The sequence below is a fragment of the Mixophyes fleayi genome, chromosome 9 (genome assembly GCF_038048845.1).
Source record: "Mixophyes fleayi isolate aMixFle1 chromosome 9, aMixFle1.hap1, whole genome shotgun sequence".
Taxonomy (NCBI): Eukaryota; Metazoa; Chordata; class Amphibia; order Anura; family Limnodynastidae; genus Mixophyes; species Mixophyes fleayi.
The window spans coordinates 26,177,511-26,201,920 of record NC_134410.1 but is presented as its reverse complement, the minus strand read 5'-3'; the positions used below and the strand labels follow the sequence as shown (position 1 = coordinate 26,201,920).

The following is a 24,410-nucleotide window of genomic DNA, read 5'->3' as shown; positions in this document are numbered from 1 at the left end:
GGGAAGATGACGGCACACAAACGCCAATACTGGTCACCACATATAATGCCTGATAATCTTCCTATCGCCCTTGACTCCCCCCCCCCCGCCCCTTTTCCACACACAGAGTGCAGGTGGCCCCTTTTGTGGACGGAGTAAACAACGATGAAAGTGCAGCCTATCGCTTTAGTACGAACCAATGATCTGACCTCATTGAGACACTTAATGATGACTTGCTAATTTAGCTCTTTTAATGATGCATATGTCAATATATATTCTATACTATGTTGTAGTATGTTCACAGGACATGGCCTTTATGTACACGTCATGCTGTATCTGTACAGCGTACATATGCTGACTTTGTACACCTGTTTCCCCTGGAAATTCAGAGGACAGGTCTGCAAAGTTAGGGTGAGAGGGTTGAAGCTTGACGCGTTTTGTGTCTTCATGAATGGTCTGCATCACCCCCTGTCCACTGATGTGCAATGTGGCCTGTGCCGTACGTTAGCTGTCTGTCAATGGCCACTTGAGTGTACACCTTTCTTGTACTGGATAGAGTCACCCTTTGCCCCCAGAACAGCCTGAATTATTTGTGGCATGGATTTATCACAGTGCTGGGATCATTCCTCAGAGATTCTGGTCCCTGTTGGCGTGATAGTGTCACACAGTTATTCATCTTGGGAATCTTCTGTTCCACCACATCTCAAAGGTGATCTACTGTACTGAGATCTGGTGACTGCGGAGACCATTGGAGTACACTGCTGAGGTGCGGTTTGTGACATGGTGCATTATCGTGCTGGAAGATAGGTAGACTGTGGCCATGAAGGATGCATATTGCCAGCAACAATGTTCAATTGGTATTATGGGGGCCTAATGTGTGCCAGGAAAACAGTCCCCACACCGTTGACACAAGGAAAGATGGATTCATGTAGATTACGCCAAATTCTGACCCTACCATTTCCATGTTGTAGCAGAAATCCAAATTCACCAGACTGAGCAATGTTATACCAATCTTCAAACTGGAGCACCCATAGGAAGCCCATGCAAGCTAAGGCCATGGTCGGGAATCAAACCCATGACCCCAGTGCTGTGAGGCACAAGTGCTAACCACTAAGCCACTGTGCTGCCCCATGTCTTTGCATGCGTTGAGTGGCTACCACGCGATTGGCTGGTTAGATATTTGCATTAATGAGTGTACCTAATAAAGTGGCCACGGAGGGTTTGATCCAGAGTGAGACATACTCCCGTTGTGTAGTGTGTAGCTTTGTGTTTTGTCACACTGCGCATGCTCAAAGTGAACGCAGGATACTGCAGCTATTCAGACATGCGCCTTTTTAACATTTATGACTCCTTGGGCTAGATTTACTAAACTGCGGGTTTGGAAAAGTGGAGATGTTGCCTATAGCAACCAATTAGATTCTAGTTATCATTTATTTAGTACATTCTACAAAATGACAGCTAGAATCTGATTGGTTGCTATAGGCAACATCTCCACTTCTCCACTTCTTCAAACCCGCAGTTTAGTAAATATACCCCCTTGTGTCTGAGGAGGAGTGACAGGGGAGGGAAGAGGTGCTGTAATGTAGGCAATGTACAGTAAGGGCACGTTCAAGCTTATTGAGACTTTAGTAATTGCTCGGCCATAGATTTGGATTTGTTTAGCGTGTTGTAGCAAAGGTAACAATAAAGCTATTTTTGTACAGAAGGTATTCCTGTTGTGTTAGCTCGTTAATTCAAGTTTACATGATGCTTCATAACCATTATGTTCGTAACATTTAAAATGAAAGGTATTTGTACGGAATGTTCTCAGCTTAGACGGAAGCGTCTGAGGGGTGTGTCTGTTGTGAAGAGAACGGGTCTTCTATTCATTCAAACTTGGATGCATCTTCAACTGTGAACACGGTGTACGTACACATTCACTTATCTGCAGCTGGCGGGGGGGGTCTCCGGTGTGTGTCTTGCAGCTGTCGGTGGGGTCTCCGGTGTGTCCTGCAGCTATCAGGGGGGTCTCTGGTGTGTGTCCTGCAGCTGTCGGGGGGGGGGGTCTCTGGTGTGTGTCCTGCAGCTGTCGGGGGGGGTCTCCGGTGTGTGTCTTGCAGCTGTCGGGGGGGTCTCCGGTGTGTGTCCTGCAGCTGTCGGGGGGGGTCTCCGGTGTGTGTCCTGCAGCTGTCAGGGGGGTCTCCGATGTGTGTCCTGCAGCTGTCGGGGGGGTCTCCGGTGTGTGTCCTGCAGCTGTCGGGGGGGGGGGGGGTCTCCGGTGTGTGTCTTGCAGCTGTCGGGGGGGTCTCCGGTGTGTGTCCTGCAGCTGTCGGGGGGGTCTCCGGTGTGTGTCCTGCAGCTGTCGGGGGGGTCTCCGGTGTGTGTCCTGCAGCTGTCGGGGGGGGGGGTCTCCGGTGTGTGTCCTGCAACTGTCGGGGGGGTCTCCGGTGTGTGTCCTGCAACTGTCGGGGGGGTCTCCGGTGTGTGTCCTGCAGCTGTCAGGGGGGTCTCCGGTGTGTGTCTTGCAGCTGTCGGGGGGGTCTCCGGTGTGTGTCCTGCAGCTGTCGGGGGGGTCTCTGGTGTGTGTCCTGCAGCTGTCAGGGGGGTCTCCGGTGTGTGTCCTGCAGCTGTCAGGGGGGTCTCCGGTGTGTGTCCTGCAGCTGTCAGGGGGGTCTCCGGTGTGTGTCCTGCAGCTGTCGGGGGGGTCTCCGGGGTGTGTCTTGCAGCTGTCGGGGGGGTCTCCGGTGTGTGTCCTGCAGCTGTCGGGGGGGTCTCCGGTGTGTGTCCTGCAGCTGTCAGGGGGGTCTCCGGTGTGTGTCCTGCAGCTGTCAGGGGGGTCTCCGGTGTGTGTCCTGCAGCTGTCAGGGGGGTCTCCGGTGTGTGTCTTGCAGCTGTCGGGGGGTCTCCGGTGTGTGTCTTGCAACTGTCGGGGGGGTCTCCGGTGTGTGTCCTGCAGCTGTCAGGGGGGTCTCCGGTGTGTGTCTTGCAGCTGTTGTGTAGGCATGTGACACTGCGGTAATGTCGGGGTGCTGTACATATGGTATGGTGTAGTGGTCTCTGCCGGGTGCATACCTGTGGAGCTGTAGTAGTATGTGAGGGGGAGGTGTGTCTGTATTGTGTAGGCATGTGATGCTGTGGTAATGTCGGGGTGCTGTACATATGGTATGGTGTAGTGGTGTCTGCTGGGTGCATACCTGTGGAGCTGTAGTAGTATGTGAGGGGGAGGTGTGTCCTGCAGCCAGGTTTAGTATCAGTACACACTGACCTTTCACACCTCCTCTCTCCTGAAACCTGTTTGACTTTCTCCTTTTGTCGTCTGTATCTCGATTAACTTCTGCACTGCCGTGATTTTGTCACCCTGGTAGTGAACCTGGCAGCTCGCCTCACCTGGGCCAGTGTTTGTGGGTAAATATTGTGATTACTGTTTGATCAGTGTCTCAGCAGAGGTGGTGCAGACAGTAACGGACTAGGATAGAAATACAATCAATGGCTTTATTAGGCTGCCACAGAGGGTTAATGCCTCAGTCTTCGTGTCATTTGTATATGCACAGCCATTATTTTGCATAAATGTTCAGCACTGGCCGTCAGGAGATACATCCATCCTATTATTGACCTGGTAAATTACAGACACAGGGCTGTGAGTGTGTGTTGTCTGTATGCAACGAGAGCCAGGGACTGTGAGGTTACAGCAGTGGTGAAAGGGGTTATTTGGGGCTCCCTGGAAGAGTCACTGACAGACACCTATTCATATACACTGGGTATCGGAGTGTGACAAAGACCTATATATGCTATATGTATATTTACTAAACTGTGTTTGAAAAAGTGGAGATGCTGCCTATAGCAACCAATCAGATTCTAGCTGTCATTTTGTAGAATGCACGAAATAAATGATAACTAGAATCTATAGGCTATAGGCAACATCTACACTTTTTCAAACCCGCAGTTTAGTAAATATACCTCGTAGTGTTTAAGGCTCATGTTCACATACTACATTCATAGAGAAGCATTTGGGATTTTAAAACTTTATTTGCACTCTTTCCTGCTAAGAATGAAGCCTAGTATGACATCACAGTATTAGAGCAACAATTTGATGCAACTTAAGCAGGAGGTTAATGTATAGCTGGTCACTGAATGAGGACACATCACTGTCCCACTACAGGACACAATGTAACAACAAAAGAACTTTCATGTCAAAAGTATAAAATACTGAGGGCCACATTGGACTCATGTGTTCCGATTTCCCTACAACAGTCGCTTTTTTGCAAAAACTTTAATTCCCCACACATTCGTTATCATCATCATCATCTATATAGCGCTACTAATTCCGCAGCGATGTACAGAGAACTCGCTCACATCAATCCTTGCCCCTTTGGAGCTTACAGTCTAAATTCTCTAACACATACACACACACAGACACAGACTAGGGTCAATTTGATAGCAGTTAATTAACCTACTAGTATGTTTTTGGAATGTGGGAGGAAACCGGAGCACCTGGAGGAAACCCACGAAAATATGTGGAGAACATACAAACTCCACTCCAGATAAGGCCATGGTCGGTAATTGAACTCATGACCCCAGTGCTATGTGGCAGAAGTGCTAACCTCTGAGCCACTGTGCTGCCCATACCTTCCTATAAATGAAAATATTGATACCCCAAATTAAGGAAACAGGTTCCTGTAACTGTTTCATCTTATTGGGATCTAGAATATAGAATGGGGTTGGTTTTATGGTCTATGAAACATTCAAGTTCCCTCCACCATCTATTTCCCTCCACTGTATTAGAGTAAAGGATGAAGAGGTCAGCTGCACTCAGTAAGACACTGCATATGTCTGTATAGTAGCACACACCAGAACACATCCATAAACCCAAAGAAGGGTCGGTAAGAACATAGGGGCATAAAAGTGCCCTAGTTGTGGTGATGAGGCTGATTTTATTTCCCCATAGTTTCCCAATGCAATGGCACGACTGCCATCGGGGGTTATTGTCGGCGATAGAAGTGTAATAGCTTACTGTAGCCTTTTCATGAGTAGGGCAAAACTATTTTATGTTTTTAATAAATCATCCCCATAGTTGCCAACATTTTAGAATATTTTCTACGACACTTTGCTGCTGCGCCGGTGCGTGTAAGCGCGTCACTTGCGACAGTCTGGGTGCCCCATGGGGCATGATAATCCCCATTATGTCATATTTACTGAATTTGATTAGAACATTTTTGCATGCTAAATATGTCTCTTCATTAAATATCAACTTATAGAACACTAGAAAATAATAATATTGCATCAAAGACCTAAAAATGTCTAAAACTGGAGACTGTCCCTAGAAACTAGGGACATTTGCCAACTCTGTGAGAGATTTACTGTGACCAGGGCAGACCTAGATTTAGCATTGGACACAGCAGGTCTGGTCCCAGGGACTACAGAGGATCAGAGTGGGCGTCTATCCTCCCGCACTGCAAACATTTTTTTTGTTTTCAATTCCATCAGCAAAAATGAACTGATGTGAGCTTATTGGAAGAAGGTTTAGTGCGTTTCTGTTCTGTGAGATATCTCTTCTCTGACACATAGCTATAAATTCATAGAAACCCATCCTATGTGTGTGTGTATTACAGGTCCTGAAAACCATGTATCTAATAAGAGAACAACAGTACAGGGATTCTTATAGTTCATTTGTCTCATTGCCCATAATTACAGCGAACAGGCCAGGATTTGAGTCAAAATTAGTCCATTTACAGCCAATTAAAACACAACTCTCTTTAACAAGCAGCCTACCATCACGTTGGACCCGTAGTTTAAATAGTTTTTTCCGTTTTAAATATGGATTTTACAGAATCCCCTCCATTCTCAATAATAGTATTTTGGTGGGGTTCCCTACACTGCTTTTTGCTGCCTTTAGCACGGTCCAGGCATTTGCTAATAGCCAGGACCTTCGCCAGTTACTTTTGTCTGTAATCAAAAGGGACAATGCACGGATCTTGTTAGTTATTTGGAGGTAGAAGGACTCCATGGTCACATAAGAAAGATTTTTATTTTTTACAGAGAGGCTGCTAGATCTGTGGGACAACTGCAGCAGTTGGGCAGGGACTAACAATGTAATAGAATTCAGTAATGCATGGGACAAACATATTGCTATTGTTAAGAGAATATTACAAAAAGAAACAAAAGCACATACAATAGGGCAGACTCAACGGACCTGTCGGCTCTTTTCTGCCGTCAAATGTTTGTTTCTTTAGCTGCTGCACAGCCTGTGCTGCTGCTTCCACAGTCGAGGGGAAATAACAAATCTCTCTTAAGCCTCACATATTGGGGGCGCACTGGGTCCCCATTGCTGTTCCTAGCACTGCTACCTCTATTGCTGCGCTACCAATTCTTTTGTTATGAGATTATCTTGTGTTTAGTTCTGACAAAGAAGGACAAGGTTGTAAATTCCGTGCTCTGTCTCCACACTTTATTTTCTGTTATTTGTATAGAATTATTATTTTTCAGTCCACAGACTGCAGTATCTATCCGATGAACTGCTGTTATTGGAACGGACTATGTGAAACTGGAAATATTTGGTTTTGTTTAGGTCATTTAGTTGCTGAATTTCCTGCAGTTTGCTTTTTGTTTTCCTAAAAATATAATGATACAAAAATTTGTTTAAATACATGTTGCTTGCATCTTGTAGTTCTCGGTTACAAAGACACATTAATACACACCCACATATACATTGCAGGTTATCTACTAAAAGTCCAGAAGCCCATTACAACCAGGCATTTGGTATCATAGATCAGTACAACATGACAGGTTTTACTGTACATTAGATATTTTGCATTTTGTAACTATCTTCCCTTCACACACGTTGATTCTTATCTGTGTCCTCAGCGGCTGTGTTAAACAACAATATGTATTTTCTTAAATGATCCATGCAAAGTGAGCAAAGCAGAAGGGAACACTGCAAGGACTGATTTGCATATTAGTACCCAGAGTCCCTGGCTCTAGCGGAAACATTTTATTGTGAGGAGTCCGTAGTGACATGATGTACAGCCTCATTGCAGAGCTAAGGAAAGTCACGTTTGTATGAACAGACTGGCATTCTAAGATTCCAACGCACATGTGTACAGTTCACACAACATTTATATTTCATGACATTCCTACTTCATAAGAAGGTGTACAGAAGTGTCTTCTATATTGATATCAGTATATGCATGCCAACATGGTTTACTGGATAAGATCTTGGTTGTTGCAGGATATAAAACAGAGAGTTATAGTAAATGGAGTGCATTCACAGGAGGGAAAGGTTACCAGTTCAGTAACCCAGGAATCTGTACTTGGACCAGTGCTTTTTAATATCTTTATTGGTGACATTGCAAAAGTAGGTATGTGCACCGGCCACTTTTGGTGTCTCGTGTTTTGTGTTTTGGATTCGGATTTGCTTGAGGTTTGGGGTTCGGATTTGTTTCGCAAAACACCTGACGAAAGGTTTTGGTTCGGATTTAAGGTTTTGGATTCGGATTTATTTTGCAAAAAAACATAAAAAGTGCTAAAAACCAGTTTTGTGGTTTTTGTTTTCACTCCTACGCTATTATTAACCTCAATAACATTCAATAACAATCATTTCCACTAATTTCCAGTCTATTCTGAACACCTCACAATATTGTTTTTCGGCCGAAAGGTTGCACCGAGGTAGCTTGAGCACATAATGCCAAAAAAAGAGGTACAAGATGGAAGTGTTCTGGGCCCTCCCTCCCACCCCTCGCGAGATTCGACGCGAGACTTGGACGACAGAGCCTCGTTTTCATTTTTTTGCCCGCCGGAAATATCTGAACAGTGATCGAATCCCGTTCGGATCCGCTCTGTTCGGGTGGGCTCGGATTAGCGGAATCCGAGCCCGCTCATCTCTATACAAAAGGTATTGAAGGGAAAGTGTGCCTTTTTGCAGATGACACAATGATATGCAACAGGGTAGACACACCAGGAGGGGTAAAACTAATGATTGATGATCTAGGTAGACTATAGAAATGGTCAAGAGAATGGCGACTACAGTTTAATGCCAAAAAATGCTAAATCATACACTTGGGTCTCAAGAACCCAAAGGCTAAATATAGTATTAATGGCACTTTAATGGATTCTACTGAGGAGGAAAGGGATCTATTAGTCACTATTTCAGATGACTTAAAGGCAGGTAAGCAATGCAACAAAGCAATGAGGAAGGTAAGTCAGATGCTTGGTTGCATAGGGGGAGGAATCAGTATCAGAAAGAAGTAATAATACCACTGTATAGGTCATTGGTACGGCATCATCTAGAATACTGTGATCAGTTCTGGAGGCCATATCTCCAGAAGGATATAAATACATTAGAGACTGTACAAAGAAGGGCAACTAACATGGTGCATGGCCTACAGCACAAAACTTACCTGGAAAGTCTATAACATCTTAATATGTATAGTTTGGAGCAGAGAAAGTGAAAGGGGGGGGACATGATAGAAACTTTCAAATATATTAGTCTTTCACTATTTGGATGTATAGATCAAAAGTTAATTTTATTTCCGTACTTAAAATGTTGTCATGTGTTCTTTTGTTTTTCTAACGATTAAAATGTATAGCCGATTACTTACAATTATGTTATTGTTATGTATTTCTTTTGTAATACATATTATTTATAAATAGCATGTTGGTCCTGTGGTCATTTGAGGGCCAGTCCTGTGTTAGTGACCCAATGTCCATGTTCTCTGTTGCACCCACAGTCCTGATACTTGAGAGGATTGAGAACAATGACTTGTTTAACAAGACCTTGAAGATCACAGACTTCGGTCTGGCCAGGGAGTGGCAGAAGACGACGAAGATGAGCGCAGCGGGCACCTATGCTTGGATGGCTCCAGAAGTCATCCGACTCTCGCTCTTCTCCAAGAGCAGTGACGTGTGGAGGTAACGGACTAGACCATGAATGGAGAGGTCTCCTTGTGGTAGATGCTCTCTCATGAGGTCTTCTCATCACTTTATTATTTTACACCAACAACATCAGACACAGCCCTGAGAGAACATCCATGTCTAGGTCTGGGCCCCTAGTTTAACAGATTATCCAAGTAGAAATATCCCTAAAAAACACAAATTTTGGGGGCCAGGAATTTTTCGTCAGGTGGTTGTAATCCAGAGGGGAGAGAACCGGTAAGACCATATTGTGGGCCGTCATGGGAATCTCCTTATCAAGGAGAGCTAGTCTGTGGCTAGTTCTATATAGAAATCCAATTAATGTCATAATTAGGAAAGCTATAGCAGTAAAATCAGAGAAGGTGATTTGATTTCTCCTCTCTGAGCCAAACTCCGGCAGAGACATCTGGGGATTGAGGAGGAATCTGCTGGCACATACAATCTCGGCCTCTTTGGCCCAAATGGGTCCACTGGGGTGACAGTCGGATGAAATGTGGAAGGTCCATAGTCCGTCTCATATGGGCTCTCATTGTATCTGGGAAACAAATAGGGGGTTGTTCTATAAAGGTGAAGGAATCCGAAAAGTGGTAATAAATATTTATGCCGTATTATACTAAAGTGTTTTTATTCTTTTTTTTATTCCTTTGGTGGTGTAACTAGACCACGTCCACTTTTACTTACGCTTAAGAAGAGATGGGAAAATTGGCACTATAACCTTATAAAATATGTAGTGCAAAGAAGGGGAACCCAAAAAATAATTTACAGCAAAATCTCTATTCCTCTTATATAGATCAGAGTTGATTTACGTGAATGATCACCCACCACTGTAGTCTTTATCTTTCTCTAATGTATTCGTGTTCTCTCGGTCACATGACAATGTGAATGGGTGTAATAACAGTATCTCTGTGTGTCTTTCAGTTTTGGGGTTCTCCTGTGGGAGCTGCTTACTGGAGAGGTGCCGTATCGGGAAATCGATGCTCTCGCCGTTGCTTATGGAGTTGCGATGAACAAACTGACTCTTCCGATCCCATCAACGTGTCCAGATCCATTTGTCAGGATCCTGGAAGGTAAACAGATTCCATTGCTTCGGAGTGTGACTTCAGATTCATGGTTCGGTTACCGTGGCCCTGTAGCTAGGTTAGGCAACCCTTCGATGTCTAGAAGTTTTGGAACTGACTGGCAGAGTATACCGGCACTTGTATTACCACAACCGCGGAGTATAGTATTCCTACATCTCATTTCTAGGGGGGGATTTCAATTCCCCCCCAAAGTACCGCCACGCTAAAACTATTACCGTTATTACGGTAGTTTTAGCCCGGTTTTTGACTTGCAGTTCAGGGAGTTGCGAGCAAAAAGCCGGCGTTAGAACTACCGTAATAACGGTAATTACGTGCACTATTACCGTAACAACGGTAGTAATGCGCAGGCTGCGTTACTTTTAACAGTAACACATCCAATTGAATTCCCCCCATATAATGGGGTCTCAGATTCCCTCAAGTCCCTCACTATATCTCTGTCTAAAGGTGACCACATGTGTTAGGCTCCGCCCGTTTAGCCAAATTAGACAGAACCAACCTTTCGCGGTTAGACTCCATGGTTATATCCCATGGGGCTCCAATACTGTGCTTGGACTGTGAACAGATCGCACTGGTGATTGGCCGTCTGGGGGTGGTGTTCCACTCACTCTGAATTTTCTAGCAATTTGACATAAATTGGCCAAGAAAATATCTGTGCGGCCTGCCTTAACTTCGCTTACCAAGTCTAATGTTGACCTATCCTTTTCTCAGTAAAATAAAGGTTTATACATATATACAATATATATATATTTAATGCTACTGTCCTAGAGCAAACACAATCCTGTATCTTGTGTTGCTCTAGATCAGGCCTGTCCAACCTGCGGCCCTCCAGATGTTGTGAAACTACAAGTCCCAGCATGCCCTTCCAGCTATCAAATGGTGTCTACCAGCAAAGCATGCTGGGGCTTGTAGTTTTACAACACCTGGAGGGCCGCAGGTTGGACAGGCCTGCTCTAGATCCTCAGGCTGCTTTGTTAGTGTCCGTTGTTAGACATAGACCATAATGTATTCACCAGTACTTATGAATACTTACACATCAGTGGTATCTATAACAATCCTAACATTTGTTATTTTGGCTTTAGCGTGCTGGAACCCGGATCCTCACAGCCGCCCCTCTTTTTCCGTTATTTTCGACCAACTGACCACCATAGAACACTCAGCCATGTTCCAGATGCCCTTAGAATCCTTCCATTCCCTGCAGGAAGACTGGAGGTTGGAGATTCAGCAGATGTTTGATGAGCTCCGGACTAAGGAGAAGGTGAGGCTTTGTGTATGGCAGGCTGTCCGCGACCAATCCCTCGCTTCTGTTACGATATTGTCTGCGCTAACAGTACATTGATCTGTGAGGGCTGGTAAATAACACATATATGTATTTTACATTTCCCTGTTATAACTGTAAATTCTTTATTGCCTCCTTAAGACAGATTCATAAAATCATTTAGAGAAAACCAAATTATTTGCCCCAGTGGATGGAACAGTTTTCTCATAGGCAAACCAAGGGGGTTTTCTAGTGCCCGGAAACCCCCCTCCAAGCCTGGGACACTGTATAATTGAGGTGGCCGGACCCTGCCCCCGCTTCACACGGCTCTGCTTGAAAAGGGAGAGCTGCGTGCACCTAACAGTAGTGCACACAGCATTGCCCGTGTATATTATAGGGATAGGAAGAGTTGGAGAGCAGCCAAGCACTGTCTAATATTATAGCTACGCCCCCATGCATGCTGGTCACGCCCACTGGTGGTGTGATGTGGAAACCCCCCCTCTACAAATCCTGCCTTTGCCCCTGTTTCTTTGGGGGTGAATTAATTCCTGGATCTACTGTTAGAGTTGTAAGATGTTTATATGGCAGTGAGGAACTAATCGTCTAAAATGTGGGGCGTCTCAATCTGTTGATATTAGACAGGCATTGTTGGACTCTTTGTATATTGTGGTGAAGAGAATAGAGTATTCTGTTCTTTGTACTAGTCGTGCTGTGTTCTGAAGAACAATCAGACTTGTCCACTAAAAGCCAGTTTTATAATGAACAGGTAGAGAGCTAAATTGTGTTGTTGTTAAGCTGGTCATCATTGTCTTGCCTATATTATTTATCCAGAACTCTTACTCTACAAACTGGTGATTGATTAATGCCACACAGGGGTAATGTAGCAGTAAATTAACGTGAAGCTCGTTTCCCCCATGTTAGGAGCTGCGCAGCCGGGAGGAGGAGCTTTTTCGGGCGGCAGAGGAACAGAAGAACCTGGAGGAGATGCTCCGGAGGAGGGAACAGGAACTGGCAGAGAGAGAGATTGACATTGTGGAGCGGGAGCTGAACATCATCATGTACCAGATGTACCAGGAGAAACCCAAGGTGAAGAAACGGAAGGGTAACTTCAAGAAAAGCCGTCTGAAGCACAAGGATGGGAACCGGATCAGCCTGCCGTCGGGTAATATCCTCTCAACTTTCCTGTCTCCAAATTTATCAAGAAAAATATGATACTATTTCATTTATACATTTGGTGCAAATAGGATGCACAAAAATAAAATACATATACAGGGTAATGCAGATTGTCCATCACCATAGATCATAGAGCTTTCTGACCTGTAGTAATCTATTTATTATATATTACTATTCCCTTTCCACTCCAGCACACGTAACCCCACTGTAAACCCATTAACACCTGTGTTGTTTGCCCCTCTGTATAAGCATCCGTGTGTTTCCCCCCCCCCCCCCCCCCCGCCAAGGTGCCCGTCCCGCGCGTTTCCTCCCCGCCAGGTACCCGTCCCGCGCGTTTCCCCCCCGCCCAGGTGCCCGTCCCGCGCGTTTCCCCCCCGCCCAGGTGCCCGTCCCGCGCGTCTCCCCCCCCGCCCAGGTGCCCGTCCCGCGCGTCTCCCCCCCCGCCCAGGTGCCCGTCCCGCGCGTCTCCCCCCCCCGCCCAGGTGCCCGTCCCGCGCGTCTCCCCCCCCGCCCAGGTGCCCGTCCCGCGCGTCTCCCCCCCCCGCCCAGGTGCCCGTCCCGCGCGTCTCCCCCCCCCCGCCCAGGTGCCCGTCCCGCGCGTCTCCCCCCCCCCCGCCCAGGTGCCCGTCCCGCGCGTCTCCCCCCCCCCGCCCAGGTGCCCGTCCCGCGCGTCTCCCCCCCCCCGCCCAGGTGCCCGTCCCGCGCGTCTCCCCCCCCCCCGCCCAGGTGCCCGTCCCGCGCGTCTCCCCCCCCCCCCGCCCAGGTGCCCGTCCCGCGCGTCTCCCCCCCCCCCGCCCAGGTGCCCGTCCCGCGCGTCTCCCCCCCCCCCGCCCAGGTGCCCGTCCCGCGCGTCTCCCCCCCCCCCGCCCAGGTGCCCGTCCCGCGCGTCTCCCCCCCGCCCAGGTGCCCGTCCCGCGCGTTTCCCCCCGCCCAGGTGCCCGACCCGCGCGTTTCACCCTGCCGATGGTATGCCATACCACCTCTTCACTTTTTCTGTGTGCTTTGTATTTTTCCCATAATACATTGCATGTGATTCTTTTAACTATGTATTATTCACAGCACAGTACAACATCTCTTATAGTTGTAATTCTCATTATATGGTTATTTTTCTTTAGGACTGAGCATATGCACAGTACAACTTATCTTGTACTGTGTGCAGTGTTTTTGTAACTGTTCCAAATTTGTATATGAATATGACAGATGTTATATATTAAGGGGTATAATATACTCCTTATATATATAGAGATGTGCTTGGCCCATGGCAAAGTGTCTGTGGAAATAGTAATGAATGTTGATTGCAGCATATAAACCTTATGCGGAATGCATACAGCTGGCTCTGACATATACATCTATAGAATTATTTGAGAGCATCTGCCCCATGTAACAGGAATACAGAGCTGACAATGGGCTTATACACTGGTATGAAATATGGGTGGCTTCAAGGGACAATGCAGTTCCTGTGGCAATAGAGGTCAGTGCACGATGTGTATACGGTGATACGGCCATACCGCCACTTTTCCGACTGCCTTCATTATAAAACTATCAAATTCTATTCACTTACATTACGTTTTTCATACGGCCACTTCTAAATTTCCACTTTAACCACTGACTATAATTACATTATTTATTTTTAACTTAAATGAAGAATTGAAGTTCTAATTCATTTAGTTATAATTTTCCTGTGCTGGTTGTATCTCTCTCTACAGGGTTTGAACACAAGATCACAGTTCAGGCATCTCCAACTTTGGACAAGTGTAAAGGTCAGGGGTCAAGCAGCTACAGCCCCCCCGGAAGCCCCCTGATCATCCCCAGACTCCGAGCCATTCGCTGTGAGTGCTGTCCATACACCTATAAACCATTTGCATTACAAAGACCTGAGACACACTGATCATATAACCTACTTTTATATGTGTGTAACTGAGCAAAGGACCAAGAAATATAAATATGTAAAATATTAGCAACTCTCTTAATTAATCCAGCCTATATTTTAGGTTTAGGGGTCCTTTTAATCAAATGTATTAATTTTGTGGAATTTTATCTAGCAGTTTGTGGCTGTTACTGGATACCCTTTCAAGCTCTGACTTTAAATTTTAGGATGATTGTTCTACAATTCTATTTTTCTTGGTACCAGTGGAGTAGAGATTGGGGAAATTTTCAGAGCTGACCAAGGTTATATGTACCCAGGGATAATGCTAATATATTACACTAGGCATATTGTCCTGGGCCTTCAGCTTTGCTTTGGTACAACAGCGACATAAGCCTGTGCTCTGCGCACAGCCAACGGGGCGTGCCCTCACAGACCAATGGAAAGCCACAACTGAGACCTTGCAGCTTCCTATTGATCCAGAGGGGTCACGCCCCCCGCTCTGTCAGATGGATAGATATAGAGATATAGATATAGACATATATATATATATATATATATATATATATACACACACACAAGTTAATCCGTGCATGATACTCATGCATTCTAGTCAAATCAAGCTACTTAAGGTGTTTAAAAAGGTTCTTGTCATGCATTTGGGCCTAGCCCAGGCCTCCTCAGGGGAAGAGCGTTACTTCCCGACGCAAGCGCCCTTTTTTAACGTGGGTTTGTCCACATGTCACCACCTCATCATTCTTCTCCATCACCTCATCCTTCATCTTCATCGCCACATCCTTCATCAAGCTACTTAAGGTGTTAAAAACTCCCCACTGCCACCCCCGGCAACCACCAACCACTCCCAACTGTCACTTCTCCTTCAAGAAATATATAGGTCAGTGTATAACTCTGCCCAGCAGGTGGCGCTGCAGCTTGTTTTTTTTTCTTTCCACACACGCCACTAGGCATTTATATAGTAGATATATATATATATATGTATTTATTTATTTTTATTTATATTTCAGCTGCTTAACACGTTTAACCAGCCAGCCGAGACCTATTTCACTTTAACATTTTACTGGAAGTACCCCCAGAGGAGTAATGTGTTTTGAATAATTAAATGAGAACAATCTATCATGTGTGTGTGGTAACAATGTATTCTATGAACAGATGTGTGACCTGTCCTCCGTGGGTGCATTTAGTTATCCTTACAATAGTAATGAATGAAGTAAGTAGCAATGATGAAGTTTCCTATAATATAGGAGCAGCAATTATTAAACTTTATTCATTACTGTGTGTTATCATCATCATCTATCTATATAGCGCCACTAATTCCGCAGCGCTGTACAGAGAACTCACTCACATCAGTCCCTGCTCCGTTGGAGCTTACAGTCTAAATTCCCTAACATATACATATACACACACACACACACAGACAGAGAGACTAAGGTCAATTTTGATAGCAGCCAATTAACCTACCAGTATTGGTAAGATGCGGCTCAGGAATCGCTCTAGAGCAACTGACTGGTTAATAACACAAGGTCATCTCGACTTCTAAATAAAAGCATATGTACATTGCGTCAGCAGGATTGTCATGTAGAGGTAAATCTGTGTGTATATTGTATCCCAGTGACCCCTGTGGATGGAAGTAAGACCTGGGGACGGAGCTCGGTACTGAAGAAAGAAGAGGTCACCTCGACAAAGAAGAAAGGAAAAACATGGGGTCCAAGTTCAACGCAGCCTAAAGAGAGAGTCGGAGGAGAAGAGAGGTGCCTGGGTCATATATATAATATAAATAAATCAGACTAAACATGCTAAACTCCCTGTGGTGAAAATGATCCAAGGACTAATATTGTCAGTAAAATGTAACTTTCATATGTATATTATTTTTAATCTTGGAGTTTATTTTACATTTGAAACAATGTATGTTTTGATTAAAGAAATGTACCTGTTTGCTATAAAGATGGGCTAAAAAGATCCAGCTCACTGGACATACAATGAAGTACTGGCTGAAGTGCTAAACCTTACGTGTGTCACTTGGGAGCACAGTCTAACTCGGCAGCTAACATTTGATTGAATTTTGTGCCGGATGTGATATAATTAGGCCATTTCAAGGCCGATGTTGAGGATTTTTCCTTTCAGATCTGAAAACTTCCGTTGTATGGTCATAGAAATGTTTCAATTCTTGTTGTTTTGCTATCTCTTTTTAACATATTGGGTAGTATCTATTTATAGTCTGTATAAGTCATGGTTGCTATTGCTGTCCGTGAAGAAATGTACTCTTTAAATACCCACACATGCATCAATTGCCTTGGAGCTGACCACCCCTTTCTCTCCCACGTCAAACTCCATTCTGTGTTACCTTCTCTGCAGGTATTAGCTATGTTGCTTGATTCACTCATAAGAGGATTATTTTTGAGAATAATTGTTTCTTACAATGGTGTATTGCTCAGTAAACGGGTGGGTGCTCAGTAATAATTTTAGAAAATATATATATATTTTTTTACTACAATCATATACAGTATATTTGGGATTAACATAGGTCTGTTCTTAGAATGAGCCATTAATAAGAAAAAAGGACAGACTAGATGGGATAGTTGGACTTGGTTTTTCTACAATACTATGTGCCTAAACCTGTCATATCTGCCGCCAGGCTGAAGTCACTTGGAGAAGGCAGCAAGCAATGGTCCAACAGCGCCCCCAATCTTGGCAAGTCCCCCAAGCACACCCCTATCAGCGTGGGCTTCGCCAGTCTGACAGAAATGGGTAAGATTCTGAGATTTGGCGAAGGGAGAACTATTGTGGGGAGATCGGTAGGGCAGATTAAATGTTTTGCCTGACACAATCTTTTTGAATAATGGAACCACAATAATGTCCAGAACTCCTATATCGAGGGGTCCTTTAAATTTTGAAACAAAGAGCACTCGCATGACTTGAAGTTTGCCTAACGTTTAGATTATAGGAAAATAAGCATTCGGTAGCTAAAATGAGACACATAAACCAAAACACAGTAGAGCCAAAGTACGGGCCGAGAGTATTTGGGGGCTCTGCAGAGAATATTTCCCATAAAATAGCATGATAGATAAGAGACCGAGGGAGGATACTGCTTGGATAGTATATAACAGGATAAATAGAATTCAGTAGTAAAGTATTTTTCAGGTAGAGGCTAGTTTGTAGCAAGAGGACACCGTCTGACGATGGGGGGGGGGACGGCTGATTCGTTACAATACAAATACCGGTCTGTAAATGCACTGACATCAGACCTGGGACACTTAGCAATTTGTAAGGCCAACTTGGTAATATTTAGACCTGTACGGCGTCAGCCTCCCAAAGAGAGAGTCAATCCTGCGATCATTGCAGTATGGTTAGAAGACCTGATCACTGTCGTTTTTCTCATTCCAGAGGAATATGTGGATAATGAAGGTTCCGTTCCCCAATCCCCATATTCCACACAGTCCTACCTCACACTACCCCTCCAGTCCGATGCCAGGAGTTACACGGAGGACTCCAGCCTCTCTGCAACGTCGTCTTCGGACAGTCCCAAGCGCAGCTCTCAGTCACGCAGGAAAAGTGAACTTGTGCTCCTGGGATGCGCCTCCCTTCTGGCAGCCGTCGCACTGGGCAGTGACCTGGCGGAACTGGTGCCCCAGGAAGAGAAGAGAAAGGGAATTTTCCAGTGGGCAGCGAGGGGTCCAAGGCGTAGCGCCAATTCTCCCAGCCGCTCCATGTCTAAAGAGGAACCGGTCATCCCACCCAGTTCCGTCACCCTCGTCTCCTTGTCTTCCATCTCGGACTGTAATTCCACTAGGTCCCTCATCCACTCAGATAGCGACGAGGCCAGGCTGGCCTATGATAATGTGCCCTGTGGGCAACAAGCTGTTAGGGAGCCCAGTAGGGAGCAGGGTGGCTCCGAGCGCAACCCACTTGTGGACTACAAAGTGGAAAGCTTCAAGAGGGACCCACGGCAATCCCTGACTCCTACCCACGTCACCGTGACCAGGTCCAACGCCACAGCCGCGAGAGGCCACAGGAGAACTCCGTCTGATGGAGCCATACGGCAGGTGACGCAGGGTCACCGGAGATCTCCCTCAGATGGCAGCGCCCCACCACAACTCAGTGACGAAGGTCAGTATTGTGTTCTGTCCAGAGAACTCTAGAATTCCTTTGTATTACTCTGGGGTTATTATGACAACCGTGTTTAGTATTTACACTAATGGAAATACTGGCATCAAATCAGGAACATAGTACAGTATCATGATGCATATAAAACATATGAGCCTATGTGCACCCTGTAGTATAGGCAGCTGCTAAACTGTATTCTTCTACTCTCTGCTGGATCAAAGTAATAGATTCATGTCCGTAGATGGAATATTATACAAAATGTACCTTTTATATATATTTTTTTTAAAAAACTCTTTATTGTACAGGTATAACAAAGCAAATGAACATACATTTTCAGATACAACAATAATGCACTGTACAACTACATTTTCAACTTTTATATAGAGGGGGGAGGGAAGGGGTGGGGCTAGGGAATAAAAGAAATGAAAGGGGGAGGGGAGGAAGGTAGGGTGCATTCTACAATTCCAAATATTTAAGTCCAATACACATTGATATAAGCATCATACCTTTTTGTGACATTAAGATTTCTAAGTCATTGAGATGCATAAGATTAAGACAGAGATTCAAATTTAAGATTAGATTTGATTTAGGGAGGGAATACCGAGTTAAAAGAGGAACAGAAACCAAATGCTGAACATGCTCCAGACAATACAAGAAAGGCTCCGATCATCTCAGGCTCCCCCACAACCCAGAAGTGTAAAATTCTCCTACATGAAGCACGTTAAAGTCTTCTCAGTAGAGACCACTTGGTTCCCTCAAAGACTTGCATAATTTGAGCTTGTACATGGGATTCTTAAGTTTCAATATACACCCCCCACTTAGTATAAAACCCTTTAATGCCTTTTTCTAGATCTGAGAATGTAGCACGTCTGTCAAAGTATAGAATATCCAACAATTCCGATTTACGTGTAGTCCATTTGCCTAGTATGGCTTTCCTTGCTAGAGTGACAATAACTGTTAGTAAGGGTATAATCTGAGGATTCGGTAGTTGCTCCTTCCAAGCATCAAAAAAAGCAAACAGAGCCTCAGGGTGTGGCTGTAATTGTATACTAAAGGTAAAATTTAGAAAAGACACCAGTTTGTTCCAAAAATTAATAATCTTTGGACACGTCCAAAAATTGTGTATCAAGGTAGCCTCAGGGGCCCCATGTTTTGGACAAAACCCAGTTTCAGACTCCACTATATGCCTCCTATCTACTATATAAATCCCTAGTGGCGTGTGTGGGAAAAAAAAAAAAACCAAGCTGCAGCGCCACCTGCTGGGCAGAGTTATACACTGACCTATATATTTCTTGAAGGAGAAGTGACAGTTGGGAGTGGTTGGTGGTTGCCGGGGGTGACAGTGGGGAGTTTTTGACACCTTAAGTAGCTTGATGAAGGATGTGGCGATGAAGATGAAGGATGAGGTGATGGAGAAAAATGATGAGGTGGTGACATGTGGACAAAACCACGTTAAAAAAGGGCGCTTGCGTCAGGAAGTAACGCTCTTCCCCTGAGGAGGCCTGGGCTAGGCCAAAATGCATGACCAGAACCTTTTTAACACCTTAAGTAGCTTGATTTGACTAGAATACATGAGTATCATGCACGGGTTAACTTGTGAGATATATGCTCTGTTTATTGTTCTTATATGTACTTCTTGGAGCCTAGCTGAAACTAATCCTTTCATAACCTGTGTTGTATCAGCTAACGCCTTCCATGGAGGTCGTAGATTCGGAATATCCCGTTTCCAAGATTCCCAAACATTGGACCAAACAGATGCTGCGTTTGTATTAATCAAATCCAAGTACAGATATCTGATTCTAAATCTGTGTATACGAAAGAAACCCAGTAGAGATTCAAGGTTTATCATTGATGTCTCCTGATTTTGTGTTACTGCCTTTTGTTTACTGGTAATATAATGTCAAGCCTGCAAATATAAGTAGAAATGGGTACGTGGAAGAAAATGTGTCTCCTGCAGCTGCTGAAAAGTGAACATTACCCCTCCCTGAGTCAATGACATCCTTCACTGATAATATACCTTTTTCCTTCCATACTTATACATCTGGTTGGATGATGAGGGGGCTAATTCTGGGTTTCCCCATAACGGTAAATACATGGTGAATTTCGGGTTATCATTCAGTTGTTTACTAATTCCCTGCCATGCAGCATATGTGTCCTTGAACAATACATTTTGTAATATATCAGGTTGTACGTTACTTTTTGACATATGAATAAGTGTAGCCGGGGCGTATCGATAGAAACTCTCCTCCTCTAAAACTTTTATTTGTGAAATGCTCAAAACCAAGTAACCAGTCTGAGATATTCCTAAACATTGCTGTCCTATTAAAGATCAGAACATCTAGGAAGCCTACTGCTTAGGTAATAGCAGTCTATGCCTCAATATTTTGGGCTTTTTCTGCTGCCATATACATTTGGTAAAAAGGGTCAAACATTTAAAGGCATCATTCCTGTTTATGGCAATGGGCAACATTTGCATGGGGTATGTCGGCTTAGGAAAGATTATACTTTTAATAATTGACACTCTCCCCGTTAGGGAAACTCTAAGATGTTTCCAGTTATTCAACTGCACCTGTATCTTACCAATAATAGGCGTGAAATTGTTTTGGAAGAGGTGATGTGGCGACGAGGGTATTTAAAGACCCAAATACTTAAAGTGTTGGTTGCACTATTCGAAAAACTCCCAATGGTACTGATTTATTATTCTGGGAGTTTCCTAATAAGAGTATCTCGGATTTTTGAAAATTAATTTTATATCCTGTGAAAGAGCTAAAGCTCGTTATTGTGTCAAGTATTACTGGGACAGAGGCAGATGGTTCTAACACAAAAAGCAACATATAATCTGCAAATACTGAAAGCTTCACCTCCTCTTTCCGCGCTCTAATACCTGAGAATTGGCGACTTAGTGCCGCTGCTAAGGGCTCTGACACTGGCGCGAATAACAACAGTGATAACGGGCGACCCTGACGCGTCCCTTTGCGGATGGGGTAGGGAAGCGACGAATGTCCATTAACAATAACGTGAGTTAACGGATTCGGATATATTGTTTGTACATTTTCAATAAACTGTGTGGGAAAGCCAGACGTACGTAAGGTTCCGTATAGATGATCCCAGCTCACCATATCAAAAGCCTTCTCGGCATCTAATGAAACTGCGGGATCATCTCTACTAGTCTCCCATTCCCACTGGAGCACAGTTATTACTTTCCTAATGTTAGAAACTGCGTTTCTCCCTCTAATAAACCCTGTTTGGTCTTTATGAATGTCAGGCATTATCCCCTTCAAACGTTCAGCAAGAATTTTTGTTAAAAGTTTGTAGTCTGTATTTAAAAGGGATATTGGCCTGTAAGAGCCAGGTAATTCCGCATCTCTGCCGGGTTTGGGTAACACCTTTTATAATTGCGGTTTTGAATCTAGAAACCTGCTGATCGGATATCTGAGGTAAGTGTACCTGGGACCCGAAATTAGCTTTATTCTCTAGATTAGGTTCTTCAGGGGAATAAAGTTTCTCATAAAAGGATTTAAGTATCGTTAGAATACCCTCACTCGAATATTTAAGATCACCCGAAGTATCTCTTAGAGAAGTAATCGGAGATTTAGTACCTTGTAACAGATTAGAAAGTAATCTACTGAATTTGTTTCTATATTTCTACCTTTTGTACCTTTAACTATTTTAAAGTTCTTCATTTGATGAAGATCTGCATCATCATGTATCTGTCATTTTGTTTTGATGGACCTCTAGATGGGGATGGAATTGGTAATACCTCCCGGTCATGTACTTTACAGGATGTGGTTACCCAAATAAATGCTAAACGCAGATTTTCTCTTCTTACTTTTGATGTAGTTTTACTGTCTGGGAGCCAAATAGTGTAAGAGATGATCTGGAAGAGTTCTCGGTTTTGAACAAGTTAGTTCTATTTTCTCTCTTCCATTGTAACTACGGAATCAGACCTGAGACTAGTAAGTTGTCCGTGAGCTCACAGGAGCCGATTGTCAGTGTGAGCGACATCTATACTGCCTTCTGAATAGGTTCGCTCAATCCGCTCCCGGTGGCTGCCGGCTTCAGGCAGCGGGACGATATTGAGGGTGCTTGTTATTGAGAGGTGAATGGAGGCAAGAGCGAAGTTCACATAGCCTAGTTGTTAGCACTTGTGCCTTACAGCGCTGGAGTCATGAGTTCAATTCCCGACCATGACCTTATCTGTGAGGAGTTTGTATGTTCTCCCCGTGTTTGCGTGGGTTTCCTCCGGGTGCTCCGGTTTCCTCCCACCACCTAGCCACCTAGTGGACATATAATGAAAAATTATGATATTATTTTCTGTACCTTGGACAATATCTGTAGCATAAAGCACTTCTCTGGTATCGGATAAGCATTGTTTTGCTTAGCAAAAAGCGCTCTATGTAAAATACTACTTTTAATTTTTTTTATTTTATTTTAGATATAATGTCCCTATAAATTTAAGACTGAAATTGGCCACATTAAACGTGACCAGATACTGTGTTTTTTGTCACTTTCAGTTCCAATAGAATCATTAATTACAACCCAGCATGCCCTTGCAGCTTGGATGTGGTTCCAAAAGAAGTTGTCAGCCACAGGTTGGGCATCACCATTTATTTATATAGCGCCACTAATTCCGCAGCGCTGTACAGAGAACTCGCATCAGTCCTTCCCCCATTGGACACAGACACACACAAACTAGGGTCAGTATGTTTTTTTGGAGTGTGGGAGGAAACCGGAGCACCCGGGAATTGAACTCATCACCCCAGCGCTGTGAGGCAGAAGTGCTAACCACTTAGCCACCGTGCTGCCCACACAAAACATACTAGTTTAATTAGGTTAATTGGCTATTAACTAGGTTAATTGGCTGCTATTAACATTGATCTCTCTCTCTCTCTCTCTCTCTCCCCCCCTTCCCCCCCCCCCCCCCCCAATGGGGCAGAGACTGATATGAGCGAGTTCTCTGTGCAGCGCTGCGGAGTCAGTGGCGCTATATAAATGATGACGATGATGATGACGACAGGTTGCCTGAGCTTTATCTGTAACTAGAATACATTGGTGATCTGTCCTGTTTTGTAATGATAACGATGTCTTTTTTTTTTTTTTTTTTCTTGACCACACAGGTTCTAAAGAGCACACTCCTTTCCCTCGCCTACCAGACCCCCACTTTGTGTTCCCCCCTCCAGCCCGGCGCAAAGCCCAGGAAAAGGATTTGGCAGTAGAAAGACCGACCACCTTGGAATTTGCTCCCCGCCCTCGCCCATCCTCCAGCCGGCCCCGTCTGGACCCCTGGAAATTTGTGTCCCTAACTCGGACTCACAGCTCATCGCCGCCTAGCAGTGGGGCAGACGCCAGCTCCAGCGGATCGGCAGAGGGTATTCAGGTGGTGGGCGTTGGGGAAACGCTGCTGGACATGGAGGTGGAGGGACAGAGGCTGGACAACACCATTCCGTTGTGCGGGGGGGAGATAGGGCTGCAGACTGACCCTTATTGTAATTTGGGGACGGACGTGTCTTAATATAAGAGGCTGCGGGTACAGAGTATTATCCGTCTGCTGCCTCATAAAGGAACGGAGCGGCTCCTATGAATGTATTTTGTGGTTGTAACCCAACGGGTATAAACTAAAAAAAAAAAAAATGACTGTAAGTAATTAATAAAAGGGGATCCCCCACTTTATTCCTATTCTTAGGAGCAGCTGAAGCAGAGCCAGCAGATTCCGGTGTATGAATGCTTTACTGCAGGCCAGAGGCCTTGACTTATTGCAGTGTTCTCCAAGGTCGCACTCTCTGCCCCTCTGTAGACCAGGATTTAATGATATCTCATTGATTTCTGTGAAGATGACTGAGCCTTTGCTTACCCCACTGTGTTTACAGATATCCTTAGCCCCCTGTCCTGCTTGGGCAGGTGGTCAAGGCTACAAGACCCTGCTGGAACCCTGGGAATCATTGGCTTAGTACCATTGTAGCATGGCAATAGACAGGATGTAGTGACCTGACCGGCTCCATCCATCGTCGTCTTAATGGTGACCGAAGTATTAATAAAGAATGTTACCACTCTC

The 24,410-nt window shown here is 44.8% G+C and overlaps 1 protein-coding gene across 1 annotated transcript in view; it reads left to right on the top strand.

The window, feature by feature from the left end:
- Positions 1 to 24,410, top strand: part of MAP3K10 (mitogen-activated protein kinase kinase kinase 10) — a 28,068-nt gene extending 3,658 nt beyond the window's left edge. Inside the window, exons 3-11 of the mRNA XM_075187065.1 lie at positions 8,682 to 8,862; positions 9,784 to 9,932; positions 11,024 to 11,199; positions 12,121 to 12,361; positions 14,079 to 14,201; positions 15,867 to 16,005; positions 16,890 to 17,002; positions 17,639 to 18,361; positions 23,476 to 24,410. Of these exons, the coding sequence (XP_075043166.1) occupies positions 8,682 to 8,862; positions 9,784 to 9,932; positions 11,024 to 11,199; positions 12,121 to 12,361; positions 14,079 to 14,201; positions 15,867 to 16,005; positions 16,890 to 17,002; positions 17,639 to 18,361; positions 23,476 to 23,870 (2,240 nt within the window). The 3' untranslated portion in view covers positions 23,871 to 24,410. The remainder of the gene's footprint in view (positions 1 to 8,681; positions 8,863 to 9,783; positions 9,933 to 11,023; positions 11,200 to 12,120; positions 12,362 to 14,078; positions 14,202 to 15,866; positions 16,006 to 16,889; positions 17,003 to 17,638; positions 18,362 to 23,475) is intronic.